The sequence below is a fragment of the Electrophorus electricus genome, chromosome 26 (genome assembly GCF_041902795.1).
Source record: "Electrophorus electricus isolate QZ-2024a chromosome 26, ASM4190279v1, whole genome shotgun sequence".
NCBI classification, from domain to species: Eukaryota; Metazoa; Chordata; class Actinopteri; order Gymnotiformes; family Gymnotidae; genus Electrophorus; species Electrophorus electricus.
This window is the reverse complement of record NC_137522.1, coordinates 6,901,656-6,925,124: the sequence shown is the minus strand read 5'-3', so window position 1 is coordinate 6,925,124 and position 23,469 is coordinate 6,901,656. Positions and strand designations below refer to the sequence as shown.

General features: G+C 42.7%; 2 protein-coding genes across 3 annotated transcripts in view; both read left to right on the top strand.

The window, feature by feature from the left end:
- Positions 1 to 3,347: 3,347 nt before the first annotated feature.
- On the top strand, positions 3,348 to 10,700 carry use1 (unconventional SNARE in the ER 1 homolog (S. cerevisiae)). 2 transcript variants are annotated; one of them, XM_027010692.3, is made up of 8 exons: positions 3,348 to 3,487; positions 4,705 to 4,754; positions 5,255 to 5,333; positions 5,434 to 5,586; positions 5,791 to 5,806; positions 5,926 to 5,956; positions 6,064 to 6,226; positions 8,885 to 10,700. In XM_027010692.3, the coding sequence occupies exons 1-8, from the start codon at positions 3,386 to 3,388 to the stop codon at positions 9,065 to 9,067; spliced, it is 777 nt and encodes a 258-aa protein (XP_026866493.2). In that variant the 5' UTR covers positions 3,348 to 3,385; the 3' UTR covers positions 9,068 to 10,700. The 2 variants fall into 2 exon arrangements, with proteins under 2 accessions (XP_026866493.2, XP_026866491.2); XM_027010690.3 differs by having other exon boundaries at positions 6,061 to 6,226.
- A 4,099-nt stretch (positions 10,701 to 14,799) lies between these two features.
- The window catches only part of insrb (insulin receptor b), a 57,315-nt gene continuing 48,645 nt past the window's right edge, over positions 14,800 to 23,469 (top strand). The window contains exon 1 of the mRNA XM_027010688.3: positions 14,800 to 15,966. Within this exon, the coding sequence (XP_026866489.2) occupies positions 15,888 to 15,966 (79 nt within the window). The 5' untranslated portion in view covers positions 14,800 to 15,887. The remainder of the gene's footprint in view (positions 15,967 to 23,469) is intronic.

The following is a 23,469-nucleotide window of genomic DNA, read 5'->3' as shown; positions in this document are numbered from 1 at the left end:
ATTAAATTAAATTGCACAATCTGAGCCAAATTTCCCATAAGATTCATAAAACAAAGATAATATTTGGACGGTAGAGTGAGAATTACACAGAACACTCATGGAAGATCATGTTAATACTATGAAGGTTTTTGAGAAATGGACCCTGATTTCCAATCTTCTGTCTTTTTCCATATTTGTTGTTTTCTATTTAGCAATTTTCTAAGATGCAGGAAAAGTGTGTGTGTGTGTGTGTGTGTGTGTGTGTGTGTGTGTGTGTGTGTGTGTGTGTGTGTGTTGCACAGTTCACTTGATATTTTCCAAGTTTTTAAATGATTGTGTTCCTTTCAGCATAATACCTAGGGCACTGGAGCATTACATATTCTATTGTCTCTTCTACCTGACACAATTCTTCTTTATTTGGTATGCCACTTTTCATGCAGTCATGTGTCCCCTCTCGAGGAGCTTTCTTTTGATCTCATAATCTTGACTCCTAAAACTGTCTTCCAGTTCTTTCTTGCTCTCCCCTTTGTCATTTTTCTCTCATTCCTGTCGTAAACATTTGATTTCTGTTCCATCGTAGCTGGTCTTTATCAATTTTATATTTGCATGTTGATGGTTTAGCTGCTTGGTCTGCTACTTTCTTGCCATTTAACTTGCATGTGTGCTGGTGACCAATGATACTAAAATTGAGATCATTATTCTGAAAAGGAGTTGTTGTTTTTTTTGTTTGTTTTTTTTGTTTGTTTGTTTTTTTGTTTGTTTTTTTTAAATGATTCACAGGTGGTGGCCAATTGGAAGACGTGTTCTGCTTGTGGAAATATGTTTCATCTCTGTGAACATGGAGCTTCCACAGCACAGGTGTGGAATACTTATGGAAGCAGCCCTTTTTAGTCATTTTTGTCACTATTGTTTCAGTCTTTTTAAATAAAAGATGACCGCACACACTATCGGTGTCGTCGGAATCCAGCGGTAAGCGAGTTAAATACTTGCAAGGCACTGTATGTCAACCATGTTTTTGAGTGTAATCCATACATGCTTCCAAGTTTCAAAGATTGAACCCTTCCTTCCATATTTACACTTAAAGTGCTTCGTACATGGTTTAAAAGTGCCTAAAATATGAAATGAAGAAAAGATGATAAACGTGTGTGTGTGTCTCTCTCTCTCTCTCTCTCTCTCTCTCTCTCTGTGTCTGCCTGTGTGTATAATTTAAAAGGTACTCACACACTGGAAAACAATTGTTTCATTTGTCTGTCTCCTTGCACAGGCTCCATGAAATAAATTTATTTAGATATGAGGTGTGTGTATATAATAGAAAAGCGTAGAAACATTTACCAAGAAAATTCATTCTTGTCTTTGGTAAAAAAAAATTCAAGTTCACAGAAGAATATACAATGGCTGAAGAGATGAAATGTAGAATGATTATATTTTAAAACCAGAGAAAAATATCCTTGTCAATCAAGCTCTCCCCTGAACAGTTACTTTCTTGACTATGAACTGCATGAAATACATTTATTCAAGTATCTTAAATAATATAGAAAATACCAAACCCTTTAAATATTTTACCACAAATCAGACCAGTTATTCTAGAAAGCCCTTTTAATCATATATCCCTAAAGCATTGCTCAAAGAAGGTGTAATTAAGAGTCCATCTTCCATAACCTAAGAGTTTTGATACCAGGCCTCACAATAGTTGCTTGTCATCAGTTCCTGTTGTGTGTTGACATGTTGGCTAGTAAAAGTGTGGCAATAAACGATTCTAATGTGTCATTGGTGTCCCACTACTCAAAATCTACTCTTCCACTTTCACTGCATTTCATGTTTTTGGTGGGTTAACTAATTATTTTAAAATACATGATAGAAGTTTCTTCTGTTTGATTTTATATCTATAAATATCCTTATATGAAAGAAGTATTGCGATTTGACTATGCCTACTGTGATGATGGTAAGCCAATGAAAACAACAGCTGAATAAGCAACAAGGACCCTTGCAGAATCTGTGCTGTATTTCAGAGACATACCCATTGTTATAGTTTATTGCAGAAATTTGGACTTTACGCAGTACATTTTAGTAATCAATAAATTAAAGGAAGTATCATTCAAAATATTAGTAAATATCCAGTGAACCATTACTTAACTGCACTAAACAGATGCCAATCCATTCTGTAAAACATTAATCCATTAGTGTAAAACTAGTTTGGAAAAACCTACTTAGATTTGTAATGGGTGATATTGATTCAGATTTTTCTATGTGCCTGAAAAAGATTTGGTTGACGTGGATAAAGCAGTATTAAAATAATTACATTTTTCACCATGTTCTACATTCATAAGTGCAAACTTAGTAATGGCAAAACACTACTAATGGTCTTTCAGCAAGAGATAAAACTGTCAAAACTATAATCAAATAGAAAAGCTATAAAAAACTGGAAGCTTGCAAATCACTAGGGGTCTCTGTAACTACTGAATTTTTTAAGTGTATTATTATTGTTGTTTTTGTTGTTTTTTTTGCAAGGGGTGGAATGTATTATATGCCCCTAATCACCCTGAGCAGGACTCTGCACTACTTACAAATTGATGCAACGTCTTTGCATGCGTTATAGCATTGTTAATAACCCTAGCTGTGTGTGCTACAATGTTCAATAAAAATGACCCTTTTTATCATCACACAATTATTTCCTAGTGTTAATAATTCAGGATATTAAAACTGAATTGGCTCTTAACTGTACAAGAACAACGTGAAACATTTTTGTGCTACTTTTCCCCTTTTGCTGAACTCACTGGAACGCACCCTGGCAGACATGCGCGTCTTACCTTGCCAGATCAATGGCAGTTGTCACGATTTAAATAAGAGACTATCTGAGTCAAATACTACTATTTTGTAGTATAAATATACACACTCTACAAGTAGAGTGTGTATATTTAAACTAAATGTTTCTTAAACTAGGGTGACCGTATATCCTGTTTTGTTTTGTTTTTTTCATTTCACGGGAATTCTAAAGTGCCTTTCATATTGCTTTCATTTGCTTTCATCTGATCTTCAGGAAAGTATACATAGGCACATCTAATGAAGTAGGGGATTTTCATTTATTTTACTTGTAAGACAAATGTTTAAATAGCCTACAAAAAATAATTTACTGAGTGCGGCATGTTCTCCTAATCGCTTGCGCGTATTGTGAATTATTTTCCGATTACAACTACTTCGATGTAACGCATTAGTGAAAAACAACTATTATGAACCAACAATTTACCTATAATGCGCTACTTAGCATTTTACTATTTAGATCGTTTTTTAAATAATAGACTCGGATTGGTTCACTGGCGGCTCTTCAATAGGACTCTTATTACTCCTCCGGTTACTTCCTCTTTTACTTGGTGTAAAGGTCTTGACGACTTCCGCTCGAGTTTCAAATATGGCCACGTCTAGGTTGGAAATCAATTTTATCCGCTTATTATCCCGGTGTGAGTCAATTGCTTCGGAGAAAAGAGGGGAGACTGAATGGCGACTGGAGAAGGTATTTAATGTACATGAAACTGACTTGCTTCTTTGGCGTTATTTCGCCACCTAGGTGGGTGAACTTCTGCCACGTTCTCTCCCACAATAACAACACGGAGGTGGCGGTTTACGCAGCCCCTGCCCTGCTGACACAACCGAGTTTCTTAAAGTGTTGTTGAACAAATAGAGTTAAAGTTATCACTTTTCATTTTTACTGAAAGAGAGTTCATTAAATCCCCCTCAAAATCCAGCGTTTTGTATTGTGTGCATCATGACAAATCTCGGTATTCATGCTTAGTGCTGTATAAATGAAGGCTTTCTCATCCTTCAGAAAGCGTAAATAATGTGTGGGAGATAATGCAGAGCACTCTTTAACCTGTCACATCAACAATTCAGAACTGGTTTTAATACATTTCGTATGTAGCCATATGATCACAATATTTTAATATAATAATATTTTCCACTCGATGTTTACAGTGTCTTAACTCCTTAAATAGATTTGCAATGATTTATTGCTGCCTTTTGACAACTTAATAGGTTAATTAAACCTTTGCCCATAAAATATTATAACGCAGAAGTTGTTTTGAAAGGGACATGTATTAAATGTCCTTTACTTTACTGCAACATGCTTTCAGTCATCAGACCTTAAAGCCTCAGTTCAGGGTTTTGTTTTTTGGTTTTTTTTTTTCCCCTGAATTGGTGTCACTGTTCACATTTCAATGTAATGCAATGATGTAATCTTTTAGAATCCCCAAAACACACAAACAGTTCCTCCTAGAATGAGAGATCCCCAACACACCATCCACACAGAAGCATAAAAATCTTTTATTAGCTCTCAACTATATTTAACAATACGCCAACGCATTGCTACTTTCGGAGGCCTTGGTCAGGCCACACATAATAACATGGTGACATGGATCTTATTTGCTATGTGAGGAACTGCTTACATGTTTTGTGGATTTATATAGATTACATTATCTTTACAACTCCCCAGTGCAAGACATTTTCTTTCATATGCAATATAATATGAAGTGTACAACACCTGTTCGGTTAGTTGCCTATGCTATAGCGTCACCTGTTCTTCCATATTTGTTTTTGCTGTCTGCAGCATGTGTTATTTTAATCAGTACTTTGAGCATTTCACGGTTGGTCAACATGTCTCCCTCCCAGTTGCTTTGCATGTTAATCATGATGTCTGTCTAAAACATGTACAAAAAGTTGTTGTTTTCTCCAAAGTATGTGGGTGCTCTGGAGGAGATGCTGGTGGCACTGAAGAAGAGTGCAAGGTATGGCGGCCTCTTCGAACACAACCGTTCCATACTTTTGTTTCTGAATACTTTTGTAGGTTGGAGGTTCAGGGCCTTCTCTTAGGGCATTTTCACACTTGGGCCGTGTACTTGATTCCCAGAACTGATTCTGGATGTGTTTGGAGAGGGCTTCGTTATTGCTGGGTGTTGTCGCACGGAAGAATTCTAAGCAAAGGGAAGTGTCGTGATCAATCGACACAGTCACGTTACAAAACTAACTAATCAAGCAACCGCACATGCACGGCACCTGCAGCAGATAGCTTCCACGTGTGCGGCAGACCTCACCCGAGACCACTGATTTCAGGAGGACTGCTCCTGAGCTTCAGTACAGCTTTAACACTTCACCAATCACACAGAACACGCAGAACAAGTCTGGGGCTGGGGAAAAACTCTAGTGTGAAAATGCCCTTAGTTCTACAGAAGTCTGTGCCAATGTAGGTTGCAATAATTTGGTTTGTTTGCTTTTGTTTGTTTATTAGCAAGCCTCCTCCAGAGACACTGACTGACTACACCCGCAAAGTAGGCTTCCTCAAAGGCCTAATAGTGGCAGAGAAACTGGTCAGTTTTTATATCCCTCATAAAGAAATGCTCATCTCACTGTGTTATCACTGGCAAAGCACAAAACACCCTGAATTTCCTCCCCCTTGGCGTTTGTTAGTCCTCCCCTACAGAGAAAGCTTTAGCCAACCAGTTTCTGGCACCTGGCCGAACACCCACAATCTCCAGTGAGAGAATGCCAGCCACCAAGACGGTGCATGTGCAGAGCAAAGCCCGGTGTACAGGGGAAATGCGTTCGGAGCTGTTTGGAACGGTAAGCCCACTTGTCTGTCAGCTTCTCGGAGGGACAGTGGAACGTGACAGCCCTTACAGCGAAGCAGTTCAAATGTGTCGTGGTCTGATGTCACGTTCGCTTGACGTTTACTGAAAACGCAATGGGAACTACGTTGACTTTACTGCTGTTTTTCATCCCCAGATGAACCTCAGCTCACTATATATATTGGTTTCTCTTTTACAGGTTTCCTCAAGTGCTGGTATGTTTTATCCTGTAGTTTATGATGTGCTATGTTTTATCCTGTAATGTAATTTGTTACTGAGTTTGATTTGAATATGCAGAACTGTGGCTAACGTATTCATTGGCATCCCTCATCAGGTTTGCCTGAGACAGACTTGAGGCACAGAAGGTAAGACCCCTATGTAACTGCTCAGTGTAATTTTCTCTCTCCGTGCTGAGTCTCGTCTTTTAGCCTCGCATCTGCTTCACTCTGCCCTTCCTTGCATTTGGCAGCAGGAGCATCCCCGCCGACGAGAGGCAGAGCACGGCCGAGCTCGACGCTGTGCTTCAGCACCACCACAACCTGCAGGAGAAGCTCGCCGAGGAGATGCTCGGCCTCGCCCGCAACCTGAAGAACAATACGTTGGCCGCCCAGAACATCATCAAACAGGACAACCAGGTGAGGGCGAACAGCGCCGCCCCCTTGTGGTACCCTCGTGCTCAGGGTTCGGCTGTGGGGTGTTTAATGGAGAGGTGGATGTGAGCCAAGAGTAAAGATTGTCCAGTTGAAATGGTTTTCGCCCCATTTTCTGTTTGCCAGCGTTGACCTTTTTATTTTCAAATTTCACATCTGACTGAGAAATCCTTTCCGTGACGTAATCCCTCATCTTACAGCGTGACTATTAGTTTGAAAAGGTTGAAAAAACAAGGTTTCAGGTCCTCTGCATATTTCCAAAACATGCGAGTCTGAGATTAGTCCAGACGTTTTCCCTGCTGTGATCTCCACATTTTACACAGATGAAAGTTTTGTTAGTTTGTTAGATCTTTTGAGGAGGCATTGTTGAGAACCAGGACTGGGAAACATTGGTTAACTGTGTTTATTGGTATAATATAGGCAATGGTTTTTGCAAACAAAAAGCCAAAAATCTCTAAAGCTGCTTATTTAGCAAGCGGAGAACAACTGTGCCTTCTGTGTGCTCCCTCGCTGAGATGAGTCAGTCTCTCACTTGTCATAAGTGTTCTTTGTGTTACGTGTAATGGCTGGCTGTAACCACAAGGTGGCATTCATGCATCGCTTTTCTTTTGTTTTTTTTTTTAAAACATGTTTTGTCAAATTTTATATTACAATAGTAATGTATAACTTAACAAAAGCCACGACCCCCCCCCCCCAAAAAAAACAAAAAAAACACACAACAGTCTCAGTGGTATTAATGCTACTCGGTCCACTATATCCACCCACAGAAAGGGAAAAAAAAAAAAAAAAACACCAGCACAAAACAAGCCAGACTAGAATGTCAGCATATCTTGGGTAAACAGCTGACCGGGCATTACAAAAATCAAATAGAGATAAAGTAGTTACGCATTACTGGAGACTGAATACGAAGGCGTAAATAAATGAAAAATGACATACTACAAATAAATACATAGATTCAAGTGCAGGTGACAAGCTCAAGGAAAGCGCACCAAGTGTGAATGAACTTGTAAGTACCAGCCTTTATATAATGGATTTTTTCCAACCAGAGGGAAGAGCCAATCACAAATGCTTGGACAGAAAGTGAACTTCCAGCTCTTCAAATGATTCTCTTGGCCCACAACCACCCCAAATGTTCAACATGTTCTCTGTGATGGCTACTCCACTGCCACTTCTCCTTCAAATAAAAAGGGCAAACCCAACATGGTGCAGTCTCCATGTCATATGACCCAGAGGGCCAAGAGAAGATATCCTCCCAGAAGTTGGATGTGTTGGGACAAAGCCAAAATGCATGAGACTAGCAGAATCCATATCTAGCTGACTAAATCCTAGGAAGAATGATTTTTGATCGCCATTGATCAAACTAAGTGGCATATAGCTAGAAAGATCTAAAGCAGCCCTGTGGTTTTTGTGCAATAAACGGATACACTCGCTGGCCACTTTATTAGGTACAACTCTTCAGCTGCTTGTCACTGTAAATATCTATTTATCCAATCACATGACAGCAGCTAAATGCATGTAGTCATGTAGACAATTCAAATTGTTTCTGCATCAACCTAAGGAGTAAATTCAGGACTGGGTCACTCAATTTCAAGTTAAATTCAATTTTTGGTTTCAGTGTGGCTTAATCACTCAGATTTGGAGGTCCGAAAAGGGTCTTCATAGAAGGAAGCAAATGTTCAATTTCAGCTTTGTGTTTGCACAACATTTCCTCTAATGATATTTTAAGCATTTGCTATTAGGCCCAATAATTTGTTTCAATATAATGAATCATTTTGTATCAGTAAAAGTAGGAGGAGGAGCAAAAATATTTATTTAGTAGCGAAAGATCAAAATGTCTATTGTAAAATTATTTTAATAAAGAAAATTTCAACAGCATTGAGACAGGGCTATGGTCTGAGATTAACATGATTTTTTATTTTAATTTTTTTGACTGGAGCACGTTTGGAGATTATAGAAAAATGATCAGTTGGTGTGTATGATTTATACGAGCTGAAAGAGTAATGGCATGTGACTGGATGCTGTAATCTCCCTACATCAAGATTCATAGACACCTTAGTAAGTTGTTTGAAACACTACTAGACCACATTATATTCAGAATGTGAAGTCACCACCAAATACCAAATTGGTGGAAGCAGGATCAGGACCTTGTGGAAGAAAAACAAGGTCGTCAAAGTTTGGACCGTACACGCGGACGAAATAACTGGAAAAAAAGCTAAAAACTCCAGACACAATAATGTATCTTCCAGACGGATCAGCATTCACAGAGGACATACAACACGGAACAGATTGATGAAATAGTATGGCAACATCTATACTTTGGTGTAAAAATATGGACTTATGGACTTGGGAGATTCAGTTAACTCTCACTTGCATTTGCTTCAACCCAGTCGTAATCATAAGACAAGCCCATCCTCACTCACAGTTGAGTTGGTGATTAACAGAATCCATGCAGTTCTGGTATTAACAGAACCTATGCAGCATTTGACTGGTTTGGCCATCACAAATGAACGTTATTCATTAAGCCCCTCCCCCCTGCAGTAGACAGGACGATGTTGGGAAGTGTAGTTCAGCTTTCCACAAAATGTCTGTAGTTCTACAAAGATGTGATTTTGTTTCGTCCCATCTTTTCCCTCTCCATTCCAGACTCTGAGTCAGTCCATGCGACAGGCGGACGTGAACTTTGAAAAGCTCAGGACGGAGTCCGAGCGCCTGGAGCAGCACGCGAAGAAATCCGTGAACTGGTTCTTCTGGCTGATGCTCATATTGGTCTCATTCACCTTCATCAGTATGATCCTTTTCATCAGACTTTTCCCCAGACTCAGATGATTCTCTCTCTCTGTGTGTGTGTGTGTGTGTGTGTGTGTGTGTGTGTGTGCGCGCGCGCGCGCGCACAGACACCACTGACAGTTTAGAAGGATTAAAGCTGCTGTCTGGGGTGAGAATCTTTAAGCAGGATTGGTGTCGTGATGACTCGGCATCTAAATCTGAGTGTCTCACTAACATTTCACTGGCCTCTAATGGCGAACATGGCTTCGCTGACTACCAGTCAAGGTTACTACATTACGCTGAGGTACAGTCACGCTAATTCAGTTCCTTCATGTCCAGCTGCTAATTCGTTCAACTCTTGACATATATGAATAACCCCCCCCCCCCCCCCCCCCTTGTATGTCTTCTGGAGTGTTCCGGCATCAGGCTGTGTTCATTGTAACGAGGAACTCACTACTGCAACGATCTGTTACAGCTTTTAGAGCTGCACCTAGATGCTTTTCATGAAGAAGATGTTTGTATTTTTTAATGATTCATGCCAACAGACGTTCTGGTTCCAGTATTTATGTAGTTGATCTTCTGCTTACTGCATTTACTGCTTCACTTTTGTCCTGTGGAGAAATGTGCTTGGTCATATTTTCATTAACGACAACTTTAATTAGCATTACGCTGCGGATATTCCAACTTGCCTTGCTGATTTTCAGATTTTATTAATTCAAAGCTTAAACAGGCACGTAGAGAAGATTAGAAACATTTATTTCTCCAAAGTCAATACAATTTTTTGATTCATACATCTTAAAAAGCACGAATAGCAGCCAATATCCAATGTGCACAAGTTTGAAAACAATTCATCTATAAACTGTCTGGGATTCTACTGTCTATTAAACGCAGATCTCTAGTTCATTTTTTTAGATTTACATTTTAAAAATAAGAAAGTTCATCAAGCAAGCTTTCCAATTTTGCATGACCTCAGTCAGAACTGAAACCAAGTCCCTGAATAGGCTTATAGCGCTTAGCCTTGCTGAAAATACCGCTCGACCCAATCTGAAGGTCCACTCTCTATTTAAGGTCCCGGCAGGCTTGTCTGAGCTTGCCGCTGGAACCGCTCGATTGGTTGCCTCGAGGGCAGTATTTCGAGTCGCAGCAGGAAGTAGATTTGATCCTCTTGAGCGCCCATGGCTTGCAGAAAGCTGACAGAAAAAACAGCGGCTCCACCCTGAGAGAAGCCTGCCTGCGTTTAGCTCCTCGGGCTACAGAATCCTTCAGCGACGGCAGAAGCTGCGGTGCACACGCGCTGCAAAATATCAGTTTAGATATTTATGTCCAGTGCCAAGTCTTGGGTTAACGTGTGCTGTCGTGTCACCTTTTTATTTTTTTGCTTTATGCATCGATTTGAGCAAGCTCATTCTTTACTCCACGCATCCTGAAGCTGTTTACGTGGTCGTCTCTGAAGAAGGAGAATAAATTCCGTTGATTTACCCATGAGCACATTAAACCGCAAACTCCTGTATATCGCCACTGTGTGTTCAAAATCAAGTGCATTTGCGAAAAACTGTATAAAATATTTAATTTCAATAAAAATGTAATAAATCTCAAGGCGATATTGTAACAAGAACGGTTCCCTGGTGTTGGTTCATCCACCAGCCTCTTCATAAATAAATGCGCTGACACAAGGGCTTCTAAAGAAGCCAGAGCCCGAGTTTATTGTTCTCATTCTTGCTCGGTTGTTGTGTGTGCTGCGGTAGGGTCATGCTGCTCAGGGTTTTCATTTCGCACACTGACTTTTTCACCTTTCGCGGCGCGGGCGCTCGGCGTGACGCGAGGAAAGAGAAACGCTAGCTCGCGCCAGCCCCGGAGCCGCGAGACCCAGCAGGTCACGTCAGAGCCACTTTGTTTGCAGCGTTTTAGGTCAACCAAAAAGAGCATTTCGCACCCTGAGGGTTTAACATTTTAACTCTTTTAACTCAATGTAAGGGAAAAAAACCGGTATGTTTGGTTTTAGCTCACTGTTTGAAATGTAATATATTGAAAATATGTTACTGAAGTGTGTCAAAACCTAGTCTGAAATGGCCTACTTCTCTCTGAAAGAGGATGTGGCGTTCAGCCCCGCCAAGGACAGTTTGAACGTCACCCGCTTTGTTCACTCTTGAGGCTCCTGTAAGTGGAATGACAAGGCCAAGCCAAAGCTAATGAAAAGTAAGAACGTCGTGCCAGATATTCGGGGGTTTTGGCAGCTCTCTCTTGTATTGTGATTCTCCCAAAATGTTTTTCAAAAACAGGACACTCTGTAACTGGCCAGTAAAACAGTTTTTATTGTTTTGACTGGGTACATTAGATTTGAAATCAAACAGTAAGTTGAAGTGCAGAATGTTGGCTGGATCTAGGCAGATAAATACGCTTGCAGTCACGACATCAGTGAAGACAGGTGAGCGATGCGTGTCTACGTGTGTGTACTTTGTGATTCTGTGCTGGCCCTTTCCCTACTTTCCAGTACTCTGGTGCAGGGAGATTTTCATGGCATCTGTCCATAAGACCTTGTCATGGCACTCCAAGCTTTTTTTTTTTCTTAACTTTTCAGCAATTGCATGTTTCAGCAAGTGTACTGTGTTGAGTATGAAGGATGCAATAAACTGCAGAGCTAAAGTTTTAATCGATTAATTCATTTTAAGCACACTGTAGATTTCTACATTTTTACAGAATTGTTTTGCTGAAAACCGAGCTTTCACAAAAATGCTGAAAAGAAACCCAGCAGATTTCAAGAATCCAGCCAATAAACATTTAATGTCTGACATTCTTCACAGATTGGAAATGTTGTGAGTTTTGAGATCTCCATTCCTGTAGGGGCTTCAAACAAAGTCTTTTATGGGGAAGAGAAAACGTGCCTGTTCAGCATGTTTTAACCCGGAATAAGAGAGTTGCTATTAATTAGATATTTCCCACAGGTATGTGTAAACTATATTAAGTCTATCTGTCAGTGAGGAGGAGGCCACGAGGAGAAAGAAACGATGTTTATTTAAATCATTACAGCGGTGCTAAAATCTGCACAGGATGAGTGCCATGAGAGTTCTGAGGTCCTTTGGAGCTGCCAGCAAAGTTCTGCTGTCTACTCGGTGCCTCCTGGGTAAGAGGTGGGGAAGCTTGGAGCAGTGGCCCCCACAAACACACTACCAGACCACAACCCGCACAGGAAGCCTTATAGGAAGCTCTGTTTCCTCTGGTCTTTCATTGGCTCGCATCTCTGGGGTCATGTTAAACAATCAGCCCGGGAAGAAGTGTTGGTCTCGTCTGCTGACAAATGGTTAGGGAGGAGCTGGGTGTATTCAAAGTTATGGTCATAAAGCGTGCATGCCAATGTACGGTGTGCAGGTCAATAAACAGCTTATCTTGCTCTCTTCTCGATGGTGAAACAGCATGTGCACATGCAGTAAAGCATTGCTTGAGATGAGTATGCAGTATATTACAGTAAACAAACAACAATGTGCAACAGTGGACATTAGTCGGGCTTTAAAGGACCGCTTACCTCAGGGTACTTTCAGCAAGTGTTTGAACTGTTATGAGGAAATAAGAGGTCATCACTTTGAAATCTTCCTCTGTGTCACAGGGGACCATCCACTAGCCAATCAAGAGTTCTTGATAAATACATATTTATTACTACTGTTATAGCAATCATTTTTTAAAAGTGATCCTCCTTGACATATTCCTTAAAGGACTAAACCTGCACTGACTTTGTAATAATACAAAAATTATGTTGCATGTATTATGTGGATGGCCATAGTCTATAAAGTCCATAAAGACTATGTAACGGAAAGCTGTCCTCCAGTCTGTGACCTGACCTTGACGGTCTCTATCCACGCAGGGATTACCGAGCCGCCTCGTCTCGGGAGTGCGCTCCCACTCCGCTCTTCCGCTTTTTTATAATCCTTTATACACGCTGGAGCGGGACAACCGGGAGAGCAGCAGGAGCACACGCCTCAGATTTAAAATGGTTGATGGCTCAGGCCTCCGATAAGTCTGTTCCTTTCTTGTTAGGGAGAACCGGGGTCTAGCAGGTGCGGTCGGAGTAGAGGTTGAGCTTTATGCAGAGTGGGACGTACGCAAACCAAACCCAGCCAGGCCGCGTTGAAAGCGGACGTGCTAACGCAGGGGCCGTGCCCCACTAAGGCAAGCTGCTGTAAAACACTGACCGCAGGCGAGGTGCTGAATCCCACAGCACCGCTGTGTGTTTATCAGCTTTGTAACATGAGGTTTTCTTTATTTGTTTATGATTAACCATGTAGCTTAAGGACAGTCATTAAATACTTTTCAGATACTGAACAAATATTTCATACTTAACCGGTATTGTTACCACCTTTAATGTACTCAGGATTTTCTTCATACAGTAAGTTATTTTTTTACACATTGGAATAAGAATTCAAACAGAATTCAAAAATTCTGGTTTTGCTATAGACAGTATAATAATTAATAATGCATGTTTCTTATGCATGTTGCATGCTGTATCATATTTATATTTCAGTAAGGCTACCAGTTGCTTTTCATGTGATGGTTGTACATTATTTGTATACTATGTAATCTTACATCTTTTATCAAGTAGTTTTCTAACATGTAATCGGCAATAATGCACTAAAATTCTTAGTCAAACCTTCAAACTCTCGATTTCTTTTAATGTTGGAAAAGAAAATCCAGATGTAATGCATTGAGCACTTTGGGAGCGGTTACTAGCGACATCTGACAGTGCCATCCCAGGCAACCTATAACAGGCATTTAAAAAAATCACATTAGAAAATCAGATTGTGAATCACAGACTGACTACAGGTTTATGTGTGGCGTGAACATTAATCAATCCATGCCTGCATCTGTATCCGCCTCAATGGCATGTATATTCTTTTTTTTATGTAAAAAACTTATAGGAGCAAATTCTAGGTGTCTAATCATTTCCACAATTTAGCTGGCACTTTTATCCAAAGCATCTTGCATCTTACACCCGCCTGAATACATCTTGAGCAACTGAGGGTTAAGGGTCTTGCTCAGGGGACCAACAGTGACAATTTGGCAGTTGCCTTGAACTGGCAACCTTCTGATTACTAGGCAAATACTTTAACCACACAGCCTCCACAACCACCAATAATTCAGTTTGCGGACAGTTAAACACACGCTGTTATGAAGTACTGGCACATTACGTAGCCTATTTATTTATTTAGGCAGGTTCACTGAAGAGAGTCGATTGTACTGTTTATGCCGTGTGTCTCTGTTAACTTACACTTTCACGTCTGGGTCGTGGAATCAACAGTTACATGCTCTCTGAGAACTGAAATAACACTAAAGCAACAATACATTTCACCCAACACGCATTTATCATTTGTTTAAAAAGTGGAAGGGTATGTTGAAAACTACAGGGTAACTATTATCTAAAAATAAATGAACAGAAACTTGTGTTCTGTGATGCTTAAAATAAAACCTTGCATTTTGATCTACTAAATTAGATAAAGCAAAACAGTTATGCAGATACCAGTCTGATTTGGAAGAGTCTTTGAAAAGCTGAGAAACAGGATTAGCTACGTGAATTAAAAAACAAAATTACGCGAAACAGACTAACACAAGTGCGGAATTCTAAACGATTTCACGGATATTCCACAGATGAAACCCCAACAGCGTGATTTCTCACGTCTTTACCGGACGCGTTGGCACGGCTCTAGATGCCGAGGGCCCTGATCCCTACGCGATCCGGTCCGCGTTTTCCCGCTGACCGCAGCTCTGCCCCAGCTGACTGGCGGGACTTGTTTACTGGTGGAGGGACACAGGGAGAAGACTGAAGCCCATACGAGAGACACCACCAGCGGTGGCGACACGAGTGCATTTTACGCACTTTTATTTTTTGCTACTTCCCACGCATATAAGTTTATTTACTCGGCCACCTCGAGTGTTTCGAGCGATAGAAATACGATTAGCGGCAATATCGGGCTTCGTTTGCTTCGACTTCGGCTCGGCGGTGGAAGATTTCAGCAAGGCGCGGGGCGCTCACACTTCGGAGCGCGGCGCGTCCGGCACTGTCGGCGAAACCGCCCGATTTTGTCGTCCCTGGGGGTTTTACGCGTACACGGACGGAGACGGATATGCGCTGAGCTTCGACGAACGAGGCGTCTCTTGGAGCGAAGTTCCCCCCGCTCGGTGTACACGGGCTCAGGGACGGGCTCCGTTTTCTTGCGCGTCTTCAACACCAAGGGCGAACTTGCGCTTGGAGGAGGGAGCGCCGAGCGCTTCCAGCAGTGCGCGGAACTGCGGAGACCTGTGGCTCAACGCCTGCTTCTTTGGAGCACACCTACAAGCGACTGAACTTTGGCAGCCTAACGGAATCGGGAAAAACGCCAGCTTCGTTAGCGATGATGAATGGTTTAATCTAGATTTTGGACCAGTAAACCGACACGGGCAGTAGTACTGGATTTGGCACAGTGGCCCCTCGCTGACCGGGGGATGAGTATTGCGAGCGGTAGGCCTTACCCCACTCGGGTGCCTCTTTACTGGCGCTGTGAGATTTGTTTCTTCATTTAGCGAATGGACGTAGCAAATTTAATCGTAGCAAAATATGTCAACCGCGAAAATGAGGATTTGTGTTAATTTATTTTTTTCAAGAATACAAGATCATTTTATTTAACGGTGAATTCAAATGTGCTGCATAGCCCGCAACAAACTTTGATAAGACACTATAATAAATATTTCAAACACGCTGTGCCCCGGTGCGTGGCTGGGACGGTCTGGTAGAACTTTACAGTGGATTCCTCTATTTTTTTAACATTTTTTTTTGGTTAAGCACACATTTTCTATTTGAAAGCCTCACGAACGGATAAAATTTTCCAGCAAGAAAGGAAACGTGCTGCGAGTCACCATGCGACTGGATCCATCGACTGTTGTTTTGGTCACTTTTATCTGCGTTTTGTGCCATTGCGGATCGCTAAATGGTGAAAGTAAGTAGCGACCATTTCTCTCTCACTCAGACTGATGCGATGTCCTGCAAAATTAACGCCACCGAATGTGTTTACAACGGGGCACCGATGAATCGCCGAATTCCCGTGTTTTGCTGCCCCTTGCAGTCGAGTTTGCAGAGTTTAGTTTTCCTGGAAAAGTGGAAAGTTATTATTTGTAAACAAACGATCTATCATTTATTCTTTAATCGGATCGATCACATATTGATCCTTTAAAAAAAAATTCCTGCGACGATTAAATCGTTCCGTAATTTAAACTCGTTTTCCCCCTAAACTCCGGTCCCCCCTCCTCTATCGAGGCCTGGCGCAGCTCCGGCAGCCCGACGGCCGGATTAGCGCGCGCTGCCGGGCTCGGCTCGCGCGCTGCAGCCGAGCCGAACTGGAAGCTGCGGGATCCAGTCCGCGCGCGCAGGCCGCGGCGAGGCTCGCGACAACTCCTCGCGCTCTGTAGGAACCGTAAAACCGGGTTCGGATCCCGGAGCTTGCTTACGTGAAGGGGGTTAGCCTACGCTGGGCTATGCTAGTGCAACGGCTTTTTTGTTGTTGTTGTTGTTGTTGTTTTTTGGGGGGCGGGGGCGGGGGGGTCGCTTGTCCAAATCATTTGAGACATTGCACGCACCACGTCTGCTTTTGTAGCTGTTTTTACTGGACCGTTAATGTCTCCAACCAGGAAAAGATTTGTTTCCATTGCGTTGCTACCGATAACGTTTGTTTCGGCCATATACTCACAATCACAACCCTTGTTTTGAAAAAAGGATCTTACGGAGAGCAACGTTTTATGCGTTTTACATGAGTTTTTGTGTTATGCATGGGATGGGCCTGGGATGCATCTCCTAGACTACTACTACTACTACTAGTAGTAGTAGTAGTAGTAGTAGTGGGATCAGCAATAAGGACGCCCGTGTAGACCACATGTTTCGGGCAGAATAAAAACCCCTCTGCTTCGGGAAAACGAAATATGACCAATCGATTCGTCGACCAAACCGACCCAACATTTTCAAATACAAGCTGCGGTAGCAACAATCGGCAGAAAATGTTTTGGTTTATTTATGCTACCTTTAATCCAGACATGTGAGGGAGCATGATGGACATTCAACAACAGCAGCACCACGTCAGAGGAAAGGTGTGTGTGGAATGACGGGACCCCAGTGGGGATTGGTGGGCACTCCAGGAGAAAAAAAAACACTTCCTCTCATTAATGGCCATGGTTTAGCCAGCATGCACATGTGAAATGTTGAGAGCTGCAAAGCAATGGAGCATAAGTCCTGTAACACCCTGTTTTCAGGTGTGAAGGACTGTCCGTCGTCCAGCTGCGGATATTTTACACAACTGTATTAATTGCATCTTGTGTGCAGAACAGAGGTGAAGGAGCTGTGGATATGATGCGGAGCCTGTTATTCCGTCTGTGCATAAACCGAAATGCAATATTGGTCTCAGTTCTGATATTATTTAATCCAAGCTGTGTGTTGGCAACATATTGCAGTACCTGCTTGTTCACCCTTTAATAAATAATGGGGTGTTGTGTGTGTGTGTGTGTGTGTGTGTGTGTGTAAAATACGGCCATGCACACATGCCCCATTTACCTGTAGGTACACTACACCTGTAAGTTACATGACAAAAGTATAATTATATGTGCTTTTCTGTGGGCTCCTAACATATTGAACATATAGAAAGCAGTATAAAACTGCTTAAATACTTTTTAAAATGCATTTCATTACATATTTTCCTGACCTGAACTGCCGGTATCATAAATTGCATAATGTTTTTGAAATTAATTTCGCTGGTGTGAACGTTCCCAGCCATCGTCCCGTCGTAGCGTTCTGTGCCGTCGCCGCCCGTTAGTCTTGTGATTAGCTCTTTCTTCAGCGCATTTGAAAACAGATTGCCGGCGTAGGCTAATGCCTCCTGTGGCTTTGTAGAGCCGTAGCGAGTTTGCAGGCGTGTTTCTTTTGTTTTGTCTGGCTCCCAGGCTTTAGGGTGAGACTGCGGCTCCTTCTGTCTGTGAGGAAGAAGCGCGCTATCTTAGCTGCCTCTTTCACTACACCCCCCACTCCCCAATCTAACTCACTATCTGCTGAACGTGGCGAAACGGGCACTTTCTCAAGCCATTCAGTACCTGATAATATGGCTTCTTGACACAATGCTATAAAGCGTGGCAGCGACGTTGCGCGGTCCTTCATAGGACGGCGATGGCGGCGCAGGTGCCCAGAGAAGCGTGTGCGTTTGAGCAGAGGGAGGCAGCGTGCACTATACTGGGCTGTGGGCTTCAAGTGGCTTGTTAAAACACCCAACACTCCCTTGCTTCATGGAGACACGTTCTGTAATAAGGGCTTTGAAATAACAGTTCTTTAAAAAACATCCAGGTGCCCTGATGAAATGGAACCTCAAATTATCTCTTATGAATTACTAAAAGATGAGTAAATGAGAACTTGCTTTTACATGTTGATTGTGATTTATGCCGGCCGGGAACATGTTGATCGTGCGTGTGTGTGTGTGTGTGTGTGTGTGTGTGTGTGTGTGTGTGTGTGTGTGATGGATTTGCATATAGGGAACAAAGGCAGATGACAGGCTAGACAAAGAACGGAGAATCCAAAGATCTGTTAGCTGTGTTAGCTGTTCTTTTTTTCCTCTATCTTGCTTTAATTGAACTCGTTACAAAATCATTTAAATTCTAATATTTAACTAATTACCAAATCTTTTGTTTAAATTAGATCAATGTTAATTAACAGATTCCTTAAAAAAAAACAAAAAACCAAAAAAAACCCCAAACCCTGTACATTTTTCAGCGGTGCTGTACTGCTGTGCTGTCTGCTGTCCACGCACTCACTGGTATAACTAGTGCTGTTGGCCGTTTGCGTTCTCATGTCAGTGGTCCTGTTTTGGCTCTGTGGCGCTCTGCTGTTTGGAATGGTATGCCTCCCAGAATGCCTTGCGTGTGGAATGTCTTTGAAGTGGCCCACCCTGTAGGTTCTCTCCCAGCTGAAGGGGGCTGGGAGCCACGTTCTGCTAGCCAGGATCCTTTTTGACCTTTTCCTCTTCCAGGTCGTGAAGCTGAACATTTGCCGTTTAGCATGTGTGAAGACTGTGCTTGTGGTTTTGAGTCTCTAGGGTGGGTTTTTCCCAGTTAATCTTTTGCCTTTTTGTTTATTCGTAGCATGTTTGGAATGAAAAGCTCCTACAAAAAATTATTTAAAAAATGTCTTAGTATGTCCTTATGTATTCTGTTTTATTTCGTATAAAGGGTTTTCTGTATGTGTGTGTATGTGTGTGTGTGTATGTATATATGTATATGTATATGTATATGTATATGTATATATATATATATATATATATATATATATATATATATATATAGAGAGAGAGAGAGAGAGAGTTTAAAAAAAATATATAGTTTAAAATATATATATTTATAGTTTTATATATATATATATATATATATATATATATATATATATATATATATATATACTTTAAAATATTCTTGTACCCATTACAACATGGATAACAAGTTTATAAAACCTTTATTTTCATAAGAACTGGGTGAAGTGTCATGAAAAGCTTATCATCTTCAACCCCAGATGTTTGGGTGTGTGTTGGCTTTGTTTCATTCATTTATTTTACCACCTCGTCGTTGAAGTGCAGCGTGCTTGTTAAAGAGGCACACCATCCTTTCCCCTCACACTGTTCCCAGACTTTCTGAGAGCTGAGCAACAAAACCTGACCTTCCACCCCTGCAACAATCGTCTCACTGCCTCTGTAGTCACTGCCCCTGACAGCCAAACCTGGCCGCGATTGTGTCAGGCGCATGCAACCCTCCTCTCCCGAGACAGTGCTGTTATTTGACAACACGCTTGAATAGCTCTACACTGATGCTGCTTTGGCCGCTGGATTGGGTCGGAAGCCCCCTGGCCTAAATCTGGCCGGTCCCCATTACGGTCTTACATCATGCCACAACAATGTGATCTGATGATCGTGTTGCTGTTTGTGGGTTTAGCTGTCTGACCTCAATGCTGTAACCTCCCTGTAAAGCCATGCAGGGTGGCACTGGTATGTGTGCCGAGCTTGAAGGGGCTCAGCTCCGTTACAGCAGCCGACGGGTTAAATGTATTTTAGGAAACTGTCATATCTCCGAACTAGGGAGGTGGCATCATGGACTTTTAGCCCTTCTTTGGTTACTTAGTAAAAAAGCCATGAGTTATTAATCTCCCAGAAGTTAGTAATCATACTGAAGTTATTAATCACCGATTAATCACCGATGCTTTGGTCAGATTGACGTGATAATTGAAGTAAACTATAAAAAACCAAAAAAAAAACCCAAGGAAAAGTAGCAAAAGTCAGTGCACAAAATGAAAAATTGAATTATTCACATGTTAAATGAAGAGTTTTCCATTTGAGTTGCTTGTGGTTATGGTTTAAGAGTGGCTCCTTTTCTCCTGTGGTGTTGCACCACGGGTGGTGGTGATATTTCCAGAATGTATCTTATATAATTTTATATGACAAACACAAGCACCTCTTTCCTTACCTGGATTGGCGACCATTACGTGTGTTTGTGTATGTTCACACACACACTCGAAGTCTCTGAATCCTCACTGCTCTCCCCTGAAGTGCAGGGTCATCAAATGTGTACGATACTTCCGCTTATTCCAGCAGTAAACCTTTCGGCACAGTTAAGGGTGTGTCAATAATCTGTTCTACTTTTGTGGGAGTTTTATATCCCCCCTCCCCCCATTGCTAATGTCGGTGAGGGTCTCCAGGAATAGGGGCTACTTGTCCACATGGGTAATTCCGCCATTCATTACTCACACGATTGACCAGTCAGGTTAACGAAATTGGCTCATTTTAATGTGAAAGCACGCATGAAAAAATGAGTTGGGTAATGATATGAATAATGTTCGCCTGTTCCCTGAACTCCTGTCAGATTGTGGGGAAATAAACCCGTTTGAAGTCAAATGTGTTGTGATATTATTTCTGCCTGAGCTGTTTGCTACTGTCGGGCAAAGTCAGTTTTAATTAAGGCTGAGTAGTGAATAGATAAACCGTGAGCTCCCTGCAGTGGTGATCGACACAAGATCAGTTAACGCTTTAAGTCAGACACTTGACAAATGACATTTTGAAAAGCCGTCTGTGCCATTTGTGAACTCTTGCTTTTAAGGATTAGTGCTGTTGCTCAGTCAGCACAGTTCAGGGTCTGACGCCCGGTCACAGGGCTTCAGCTGGTTATTACAGCAGGTCACTCGCTCTGCTTTCTGGTGGCTGTGTAGAGGTGGGGTTGGCCTGCTTGTTTGCGTGTTGGAGAGCTGGTAATGTGAACTGCAAATACAGGCATGTTCATGCCCTGACGCAGTGCAGAGGCCCACATCTGAAGAGTGTGTGTGTGTGTGTGTGTGTGTGCGTGCGAGTGTCTCTGTTACAGTGAGGAAGTTGAAATGGTAAGGAGGCTACACACACAGTGAGTGAGAAAAACAAAGCAGTGAAATGAGGGCGAACTCCCTCACTTGGGTGTCAGCACAAACTAACCTAAGGGTCTGTGTTCATCCCCAAAGTGCATGCACGTGCACACAAACAACTGCACACATAGTACTCGATCACATTAATCCTACTCTATATGCAGTGTGAACTAGCTGCCTGTCCCAAGGCTTTATGGGTGTGAACATCAGCTCTCCGTCACCTTTAGGAGCTGCTCACATGGGATTAATGGCTGCAGTTATGCAGAAATGATGAGCCCATAAACTTAAAAACAATGGGCCATGGCCACTATATTGGCCAGTACAAAAAAACCAAACAAACCAACAATTAATAAATAGTCCACCAAAACTGAGTGCTAGGGATTTGGTTTCTATGGAAATACAGGAATCTTTTTTTAAGACACTCCCCCTGCCTTCTATCCAAGCATCTATTTTTTCTGTTTTCTGAAAGAGATTAGTATAGATTTTAAAGCAGGAGGCTACAATTATTATTTTTTGGTGCTGTGAATGTGGCATGAAGTAGTTTTCTTTTAGCTAAACTGGTAACCTGTTTTTAACCATCAGACCCTACTGGCATGAAGAAATGTGTGTGTGTGTGTGTGTGTGTGTGTTTGTTTCCTGCTTGCAGCAGACGGTTGCTGCCTGACTTGTGTTGATCAGCATTTTCCAGAAACGAGCTGAGAGTGCCGCAGTACGCCAGGCAGAAGCCGCGTCTCGCGCCGCCCCTGGCAGCCGGCCAGGGTGACTCTCCAGCCGCGCTCTGCTCCATGTCCTAAACTCGGCGACTAACTGAAGTGCGCTCAGCCCTTCCGCTCGTAGCTCCGGTGGTGCGGCGCGAGTTTGGGCTCGCCACCGGCCGTTTTGACAGGTGAAATGAGGCAGCACAGATGGCGAGGGGCAGCGGTGTAGGGTTACCCCGCGGCATGCGCCAGGCCGACTGGGCCGCTGCGCCGCTCGCCAAACGCACCGCGCGCCATGTGCGCACGTACGTGCCAATGCGCACGGCTCCTGTAGGGGTTGTACGACCGTGTAACACACGATAGAGACGGACGCGAAGAATGAACCGATTCATAAAAATGCCAGCAGACGGCTTAAGTTGTGCTTCAGTGCTTCTGTTTTTATTATTCAATTTTATGTTGTTGTTGTTGTTGTTTTCCTGCAGCGCTCTTGTGAGCTCTGATTTCACCCAGCTGGATGGTGAGGTGGGCTTCCATTTGTGGTGTTGTGCGCTGGTGTTGTGCGCTGCTGCCGCGATGGATCCAGGCTGCTAGCCGGATCGGCCCTGGGCGATCTGGGGACGTCCTCCGTGCGGGAGGCCTTTGTACGCCCTGCGTTGCACAGCAGAGGACGCGTCAGTCAGAAAAACCAACACCCCTACGTGTCTAATTCTTTAAAGAATCTGTTTGATGTCTGTAGAGGTGATATTTGGAAAAAAAAAATAAAATAGTGGAAATACTAGTTTCACTCCTGGTCTTACTCGCTACCCTTCCAAGTGGAGTCTTAGGAAATTGATGCTATTTGCTAACCCCTGTGGTGTTATTACTGAGTGTCTGTATGAAAGGAAATGGCTGCTTTAAAGCAAAACCTCAGCAGATGATCACAGATGGAAGTTGCACAGTAGAGTTTAGTTTCAGTAGCTCCTGTAGTTCACATGGTAGAGGTTGGGAAGGTGCTGAGACCGTGGACACAAACCCAGTTGACCCGCCTCAGGGTGCTTGCGTGGGATTTGTCCACCTGTGCGTCTAGCGTATGCCACCATCTTGGCAAAGATGATTCAGATTCAGTTATGGGTGAATAGCAGTAAAGTGAACGGTTCGGGAAACACCGATCAACCCTCCATGCTGCTCGGAGTCTAGAACCATGGTGCAGATGAGGGAGGTGGGCTCTGAAACCACCCCTGCACCCTGTATGGCGTTTCTGCGCTTGCCTGTGTACATCGGCTGGGGCAGCGGGCGCCCCTTCCCCAGACCCCTCCCTCCTGCCCCCGCCTCCAGGACAGCGGGGAAGAGGCCGCATTCCT

Coding starts and splice junctions, on each gene's coding strand:
- use1 (XM_027010690.3), top strand. CDS start 3,386: ATGGCCACGTCTAGGTTGGAAATCAATTTTATCCGCTTATTATCCCGG. Junction 4,755..5,254: donor GCACTGAAGAAGAGTGCAAG/GTATGGCGGCCT, acceptor TTTGTTTATTAG/CAAGCCTCCTCCAGAGACAC. Junction 6,227..8,884: donor TCATCAAACAGGACAACCAG/GTGAGGGCGAAC, acceptor TCTCCATTCCAG/ACTCTGAGTCAGTCCATGCG.